General features: G+C 44.8%; 1 protein-coding gene across 1 annotated transcript in view; it reads left to right on the plus strand.

Moving 5' to 3' along the window:
- Window positions 1-4572: 4572 nt before the first annotated feature.
- Window positions 4573-9261, plus strand: part of LOC117652027 (E3 ubiquitin-protein ligase TRIM32-like) — a 6057-nt gene continuing 1368 nt past the window's right edge. Inside the window, exons 1-4 of the mRNA XM_034396659.1 lie at window positions 4573-4689; window positions 5191-5329; window positions 5434-5543; window positions 8943-9083. Coding sequence (XP_034252550.1) covers window positions 4580-4689; window positions 5191-5329; window positions 5434-5543; window positions 8943-9083 — 500 coding nt within the window. The 5' untranslated portion in view covers window positions 4573-4579. The remainder of the gene's footprint in view (window positions 4690-5190; window positions 5330-5433; window positions 5544-8942; window positions 9084-9261) is intronic.

Below are 9261 nucleotides of genomic sequence, written 5' to 3' on the forward strand. Positions count from 1 at the left end.
TTGTAGAACATTTGGAGTGCAATGCACACACTGAGAAAAAATGTTTTGCTGCCGGTACTGAACTTAGTTCGATTGATAAGGCTTTGTGGCAGGTAATAAACGTTTTGGTAACCAGGTAGAAAGAGTTTCGTCGTGAACACTAACCCCTTTTGTACCCGATAAAAATCGTGTTTTGTCTGCACAAACGAACAACTTTGATCCATCCAATCAAATTCAAAATGATGTACACTATGAAAGTGGTTCGATTGCCGCCAGTTCAGTCGTGGCTACTAAACTGTTTTGGACTTAGGTTGGTGTATAGATAGAATAACACAAACACTCGACAGAACTTCTGATGAATTTGGCAACATGACGAATGACGTCACTGCTGTCGGGCTGTCAGTCTAGAGGCTACGACATCCCGTCCCTTCTCAGTTGTCTCGGTGGCTCAGTTGGTTCCGTGCCTGGAGGCTGGATAGTGAGACGGGTTCGGCGGGGGTTCGACTCCCGGCGATGCGTCACCAGTTTTCCCGCGCACAAACCATTTGATTGGCGACGGAATGGACTGTGGGTATTGAATACCGGCGGGAAAGACGGATCCGCGGGCAGAGACAATTTTGCCCGACGCTGTTAAAATGATCAATGCAGTCGATCAACCGATCAAACATTGTTCGGTAGTCAGAAATGAGGGGCGTTCCACGTCAAACCATCATGGTCCAAAACGTACTTGCTCAGATCCGGCCCCCAATTTTTTATATGGTAGTGTACCACCCAAAGACCACTCTCATAAATTTTTTTGAAAAAAAATTCAGAACTTTAGCCGCAGTGATTTTTTAAACTTCAAAAAAAAAAATTATAAATTTTTTTTCAGTTTTTTTTAAATTGTGTATCTAGGTGCTCAAATGGGTTGAAAACAGTAAAGGGCAACATAAAATAGTGAAAAAAAAAATTGGGACCCCCAGCCCTTACCAGAAACAAAGTTTACGATAAAAAAAAACACGGTTTCTTGAATTCCCAAAATACGCCGTCTCACTTTTGGACCATATTGACATCAAAGGACCCCAATGAGGTACTCTAACTGTCACTAAAAAATTAGGGACGGCAATCCATAAACACCAGAGATATTGTCAAAAAACTCAAAAAGTTATCGAAGGTTATCGAAGCTTTTTCCCCCAAAATTGTCAAAATGGGACCTATATTGGTTCCGCTGAGGCACTGTGCATTGAAATACTATTCAATTGTCTGTCTTAAGACCATGGAAGATGTGAGAGAGGTGAAGGTCAGCATTACAAGAGTTTTGGAATTACACGGCAATAAGTTTTTTTTAATTGATCCAGGAAGCGGAAGAAGGGAATAACTTGACTTCTCCCCAAATTGAGTTTTTATTTTATTATTGTGCCTTAGAATGGTTTCCATCATTACACCAAATTATTTGACTGAATTCCAAGCAGTTTAGGAGAAAATCCACATGGAAAAAGGGTATAACTCAACTTAACCCCTTTTACGGTCTAAATTTCATTGGAAAATGGAGATAACTCAACGGAAGTCCACACGAGTCCGTTTGACAAATTGGCAAAAGGATATAACTCAACTTGTATTTTTATGAATCTAGTATAAAAAGAATCAACTCAACTTAAACCCCCCTTAATTTTAAATTTCAATTTGGAAAAAAGAGCTAAGTCCAAAAAATACACCAGAGTAACATACACTTTATGCAGACTACTGTTCCACTTGACTTGTCTCCACATTCCTCTTTGTTTAGGAAATATAAGGTGAGCTGACTCTGTTTTCCATTTCAACGGAAAGTGATAAGTCGCAGAAATCCTCTACGGAGTGACCTTACACTTTCGATTTTTTTTCCAAAATTTTACTAATGCTTTTTGAAATTATTAACATTTGCAACATTCATTTGTTTTGTTTTAGTTTACCCTGCTAACAGTTTTTGGTTTCTCCTGGAAAATGGCCAAAATTGAGTTATCCCCTTCTTCCGCTTCCTGGATCAAGTGAGACGGCGTATTTTGGGAATTCAAGAAACCGTGTTTTTTTTTATCGTAAACTTTGTTTCTGGTAAGGGCTGGGGGTCCCAATTTTTTTTTTTCACTATTTTATGTTGCCCTTTACTGTTTTCAACCCATTTGAGCACCTAGATACACAATTTTAAAAAAACTGAAAAAAAAATTTATAATTTTTTTTTTGAAGTTTCAAAAAATCACTGCGGCTAAAGTCCTGAATTTTTTTTCAAAAAAATTTATGAGAGTGGTCTTTGGGTGGTACACTACCATATAAAAAATTGGGGGCCGGATCTGAGCAAGTACGTTTTGGACCATGATGGTTTGACGTGGAACGCCCCATGAACTTGTTTTTTACCCAGCTAATAACTAGGGTCATCGGAGGCCCATTCTGGTTTGTTAATGAGCATCAAGCAGCATCAAAAAACAACTTCGGTACTGGGAACCGAACTGTTTGATTACTTCAAAAGTTACCAAACAGGTTTAGTCGTGGCTACCGAACGTTCGATTCTGGCAACAAAACTTTTCTCTCAGTGCAGCGTCTGGGTAGCTCCACTTTAATTCTGGGGTCTTCTGAGAGCAAGGGTCTTCGTTACTGAAGTTCACACACATTCTCTCAACATTCTCGTACAATCACTTCACATTCTGGCACATTTTTTACCCACTGCCAGTACTAGTTCATACACAATCTCACACATTCCTACAAAACTCATTCACATTCCTTCACATTCTAGACGTTCCCCACACATTCCTTTACATTCAAGACATTCCCCATACACACTGAGAAAAATGTTTTGCTGCCGGTACTGAACTTTGTTCGATTGATAAGGCTTTGTGGCAGGTAATAAACGTTTTGGTAACCAGGTAGAAAGAGTTTCGTCGTGAACACTAACCCCTTTTGTATCTAATAAAAATCGTGTTTTGTCTGCACAAACGAACAACTTTGATCTATCCAATCAAAATCAAAATGATGTACACAATGAAAGTGGTTCGATTGCTGCCAGTTCAGTCGTGGCTACTAAACTGTTTTGGACTTAGGTTGGTGTATCGATAGAATGACACAACACTCGACAGAACTTATGATGAATTTGGCAACATGACGAATGACGTCACTGCTGTCGGGCTGTCAGTCTAGAGGCTACGACATCCCGCCCCCTCTCAGTTGTCACGGTGGCTCAGTTGGTTCCGTGCCTGGAGGCTGGATAGTGAGACGGGTTCGGCGGGGGTTCGACTCCCGGCGATGCGTAACCAGCGGTAACCAGTTTTCCCGCGCACAAATCATTTGATTGGCGAGGGAATGGACTGTGGGTATTGAATACCGGCGGGAAAGACGGATCCGCGGGCAGAGACAATTTTGCCCGACGCTGTTAAAATGATCAATGCTTTCGATCAACCGATCAAACATTGTTCGGTAGTAAGAAATAAACTTGTTTTTTACCCAGCTACTAACTAGGGTCATCGGAGGCCCATTCTGGTTTGTTAATGAGCATCAGGCAGCATCAAAAAACAACTTCGGTACTGGGAACCGAACTGTTTGATTACTTCAAAAGTTACCGAACAGGTTTAGTCGTGGCTACCGAACGTTCGATTCTGGCAACAAAACTTTTCTCTCAGTGCATTCCTTCACATTGGACATTCCCAACACATTCCCCACACTCGCCCATACAATAGCCACATTCTTTCACAACGCCCAACATTCTCACCCATTCGGTCACATTCACTAACATTCCCGCTCTACCGTCAAACGTGCATGACTTACACATGCACGCCCATTCAAACTCATTCGCACACATTCTCTTCCATTCCTACAAAATTCTTTTACATTCTGCACATTCTTGTAACGATCTGTCACATTCAGCACATTTCACACATTCTTCACTCAGTGCCCCATGATTGACACATGTCCTCAACCTTGATGTAAGCTGCTTCACTGCTGTGCTCACCTGAAAAATAGCAGCACTCGAGGGTGAGGTTTTTGAAGAATCCTTCGTTAGAAACAGAGTGACCAGTTAGGGAAAAGTACCCTTCATGGGCTTTGAACGGCCAGCCATCAGTAGTCAATGACACTGACTTGATGTGTTTCGTCCCCGAACTGCTTTCCCCGCCCCGGTGCCCCATGTACTCCCCGAGGTGCCCGTTACCCGTAACTGTCCTGGGTCTGGGCTCATTTTTGACTCCCCATACCCCTCCCTCATCACAACTTCGTAACACTAGGCTGACCACTGTTAACGGGATGGGCCGAGCAGGACGACTGTGCGTGTTCCATGCCGTGGCGAGCCTCACCCGCCGCTCTGCGCGATAAAAGACTTGTATTCGATAGGGTTTCGTGCCTGCAAGATAAATTGGCGAAGTGCGATTCTCATATCTGAAGTCTCCAGGTTGGGCAGTTCGCGTCGCGTCTGGAAGTCTCGTGCATCTTGTGTCTGTCCATTGCTGGCGGAAGAGCATCATTCGCGCCTGAAGAAAGAAAATTAGAAGTGGTCAGTTGGAATAGTTTTTGGACCCCGGGTAAAATGGGACAGCTGGGCAAGACTTTGCATATTAGAACTCGTCATATCAATTGTTATTTTCACATCACATTTGGTTATGGCATGTCGAAGCTTTACCGTCCAAGTAACAACTTTCTCATTTCTATCCCGCTCACTCAAAGTTTTCAGGCTGAATATCTCCCAGCGGTGTCTTGTCCAAAATTGAACACAAAGTATGTGTACGCCAGACCGTGTCTTGTCGTAACAGGCCTCGCGATGCTGCACCAGTTACGACAGTACCTTCAAATTAAATGTTTATGGAGAATTTTGTACGTCGTGATGCACGATTTTAAACCTGCGTGACGTTTTGCATAAAATTGTGCAGAAATTCGCTCAATTTTATGCATTTTCACGCATAATATTATTCAAATTCCCCGCATGCACAATATCGTGCAAGTGGCACGTACAAAAATCTACATAAACTTTTAGTATGTTGGCCTTCGGCAAGCCGTCACAGAAATTGATGGGGCGTAGTGGTTTTCTCGACATTTCGGCTTTATGCGCACTTCCGGCGCGTAGAGCCATTTCCGGTTCCACTCGGGTTAAAATACCCATATTTGTCTTGCCACTGGAACTCATTGCAACGGAGGTCCTGCAGAAGCTCCAAACGAGTCCGTGGCACCGATTGCCGCAATTTCACTAATGAAGTGTGTGCGTGTTTGTGTGTTGTTTAGAGCAATGGAGTGCCACATCTGTATGGAGGATTTTGACTCGACCCTGAGGCGGCCGAAGTGCATCATCCCGTGTGGCCACACTGTGTGCCAGCACTGTTTGGAGGATTTGAAGAACCATGTGTGCCCGACCTGTCGGAAGGTAGGTGCCAGTGCGATGTAAAGTGAACAAGCGCTTGCACCGGCCGCGCTTCCGTGCGAAATGGCCGCATCCCGTTTTTCTTACCGAATTGCTCCCTCCCTAAGGAATTCTCGGGGCCTGTAACATCTCTGCCGGACAACTACGCTATCCTCAATTTGGTCGAGAACAAGCATCGCCCCAAGTCGCCCAGCTCAACTTCGATTTCAACCAACAAGTGAGTAAACTACTAACAAATGGAACGATCAGTGTTTTTTCGATCTTAAAATCACTTTTCTTGATCAAGTTCTAGTCTCGGTTCTAGCTTCTAGTAAGTTTTTACAATGGGTAAGGGGCAAACCAGGGCCAATCAGCAGAGCCCAAAATGGACCATCGACGATTTGGCCCATTTTTGGCTCAAATGTTACCTACCCATAGGTAAACTTCGGGGTAAAATTTCAGCCACCTAGGTGTCGTTTCATAGGAGTTATGGGCAATCTTAGTTTTTGACTTTTTTTCTTAAGTGGTTTTTGACCAAATTGCTACATTTTCCAAAAATCCCTCTCAAGTCTACAGTTTTGCCCCTAGTTGGCTAAAAACTCGTACTCCAACGTAAAATTGCATGAGGAATTCGATTTCAGGGCCCAAACGGACCCCTGGGCAGTCTATCATAGAGAAAAACGCCAATTTTGACGAAAAATCACTTTTTTTAAGGTTTTACGTCGGTGCGTTTTAAAGCTACACCCGAATCCAAACTTGGTCAACTCAATGGGGAAATCGTACCTCATACACCACCTAAAATAGCACGGCTCGACATTTGGGTGGTATGGGTAGGGTTTTGGGCGCTGCAGCCGGGGAACTTTTAAATTATGAAAAACAAGCAAATTCCACCTTACGGCGAGGTCAACCCTCCTGCATTGGCTGTTTCGGGTTCAACTGAGGCCCCGCGGTAAGATTTAAGTTAGAAAGGTCCTTTTTACCCCTCACTACCATCACTGACCCTCTGAGAAGCGCACTGAGGTCACTTTTGGGTCCATGGCTGCAGCCAAAATGACAGAATTGACGAAACGCCTGAAGGGTGGGCAACTTATCCTACGCGCCTAAAGGGAAATTATCCTACGCATGAGGGGGGCTGTTCTGGTCTAAAAAAACATGTAGTCTAATATCTGCTTCTTTCTTTTGAAGAGGATAATGATCAAAATTTTGACAAATTTGGCAGTTAGATAAAATACTAAGCTAGGAACAAAACTTGGCTCTTTAAACATTGAGCTAATATCGTGAATTGCTGATCATTACCCCAAACTAAGAACACAATTTTGTTTAACACGTTCACGACCGGACTCGTTTTTGGGGAAACTTCCGCTCAGGACCGGAGTCTGGTTTGACCAAACCATGCATCTCTCAGACCTCGCGACTTGATATAAACACGAATCATGGAATATCAAAACCAACCAGCTGAAAAAAAAAAACTGGGAACCCCGTGCCCCGGGCGGTCGCGAGGGCCATGCCCATTCACGCGGGTACGGGGTTCCCGTGTGGACGCCAACGCATTAGATGCGGGAACCAGTACGGGGAAAACGGTTCCCAGTCAAAATGAGTGCCAAAATCATTTTATTTTCCGAAAATAAGGAAGAAAAAAGCAAAAAGTCTCAGTTTGAAGCTTGTATGGCCGTTTTTGAGTCCGGGAACCGTGTACCCGGGCGGTCCTCAAAACATGTCCATTCGGGAACACCGTTTCCGTACGTAAAAGCGGCCCACCAAGCTAAATGAGGGTATTTTCGGAATCAGCGGACGGACCCCCGGCCATTCGCCCCTTTTTGACCTGTTTTGAGCTGTAAAAACCAACCCGATTTCCACACGGCCTTTTTGACGTGCAGCAGAATCGGCCGTGTCAAAATCGAGTTGGTTTTAACAGCTCAAACCAATTCGAAAAGTGTGCGAATGGCCCGGGCTCGATCCGCTGATTCCGAAAATACCCTCATTTGGCTTGCTGGGCCGCTTTTACGTACGGGAACGGTGTTCCCCGGGCTGGACATGTCTCTGACGACCATCCAGGAATCATGTTCCCGTACCAAATTCATCGTACGAGGTCCGTTCAAAAAGTAACTTGCGTCTTTCGTAGAGGCGGTTCCAAAAAAAGTGTCTCATGATCGTGACCATTCTGTGAGGCGAAATCGGAAAATCGGATTTGTCCGGGAACGGTGTTCCCGGATGGTCGTCTGGACTTTTTTCCCCTGGGTTAAACAAAGTTGTGTTTTTAGTTTAGTGTAATGATCAGCGATTTTCGATATTTGCTCAATGTATAATGAGCCAAGTTTTGTTCCTAGCTTAGTATTTTTCCCCCTGCCAAAATTTTTCAAAAATTTTGATCATTATCCTCTTCAAAATGAAAGGGGCAGATATTAGACTACATGTTTTATTAGACCAGAACAGCCCCCTCATGCGTAGGATAATTCCTTCAGGCGCGTAGGATAAGTTGCCTACCCTTCAGGCGTTTCGTCCATTCTGTCACTTTGGCTGCAGCCATGGACCCAAAAGTGACCTCAGTGCGCTTCTCAGAGGGTCAGTGATGGTAGTGAGGGGTAAGAAGGACCTTTTAACTTAAATCTTACCGCGGGGCCTCAGTTGAACCCGAAACGCCAATGCAGGAGGGTTGACCTCGCCGTAAGGGGAATTTTCTTTTTTTTCATAATTTAAAGTTCCCAAGGCTGCAGCGCCCAAACCATACCCATACCACCCCAAAAGTCGAGCCGTGCTATTTTAGGGGTTGTATGAGGTACGATTTCCCGCATTTAGTTGACCAAGTTTTGGGTTCGGGTGTAGCTTTAAAACGCACCGACGTAAAACCTTAAAAAAAATGATTTTTCGTCAAAATTTGGGGTTTTTCTCTATGATAGACTGCCCAGGGGGCCGTTTGGGCCCTGAAATCGAATTCCTCATGCAATTTTACGTTGGAGTACGAGTTTTTAGCCAACTAGGGGGAAAACTGTAGATTTAGAGGGATTTTTGGAAAAAGTAGCAATTTTGGGCAAAAACCACTTAAAAAAAAAGTCAAAAACTAAGATTGCCCATAACTCCTATGAAAAGACACCTAGGTGGCTGAAATTTTACCCCGAAGTTTACCTATGGGTAGGTAACATTTGAGCCAAAAATGGGCCAAATCGTCGATGGTCCATTTTGGGCTCTGCTGATTGGCCCTGGTTTGCCCCGTAATTTAAAAAAAAATTATGTGATCCTGAACCGTTTTTCGATGTTTATTTACAACAATACGCAACAATCAGGACTATAATTATGGGAAAGGTATTCTCAACTTAATTGAGGGTGAGAATCATTTTTCACCTGAATAACGTAGGCTTCCTCACTCAAAATTTGACTGCACTGCCTAGTGGTAGAGATAGCTATACCGTTTCTCGCCAGAATTTGGGCGAGGATCGCCGAAATTTGGTGGATGAAATGCTTCACGCAAATTCCAGTTGTTTAGTATACTTTGCCCAAAATTAGGCTTTGTTGAAAGCTGTTTTATCCTCAGTGTGGGCGCAGCCAAGAGGACGCCATACAGTAATCCCTTGACCTGCATCCCCTCCTGAGCCGTGCGGATTGTAAATCAGTGGACTATTGTGTGTCGTGCTTTGCGCAGGCTCTGGTGCCGAAAGTGTAAGAAGGCTGCCACTGACGAGTGTGGGGACTTGGAGCACACCCTCTGCTCCCTCCGCAAGCTGCGCTCGGAGCAGGCGGCCCGCAGCTGCAGCGAGCAGAGCGCGCGACGGCGGGGCGGCGGGTTGGGGCAGGCCCTGCAGGACACCAAGGGAAGGGTGGAGGCCAGCAGGGGGAGCTTCGCGGCCTTACGGCGCTCCGAGGGGGCCCGGGGGGGTTGCGGGCGGCGGGGACACGGCAAGGACTTCCAGGAGACAAGTGGAGGACTTTGGGGAGCTGCAGGACGCGGGCCGCCTCTGGAG

This window comes from Thrips palmi, unplaced genomic scaffold (assembly GCF_012932325.1).
Source record: "Thrips palmi isolate BJ-2018 unplaced genomic scaffold, TpBJ-2018v1 HiC_scaffold_6, whole genome shotgun sequence".
In the NCBI taxonomy this organism is placed as follows: Eukaryota; Metazoa; Arthropoda; class Insecta; order Thysanoptera; family Thripidae; genus Thrips; species Thrips palmi.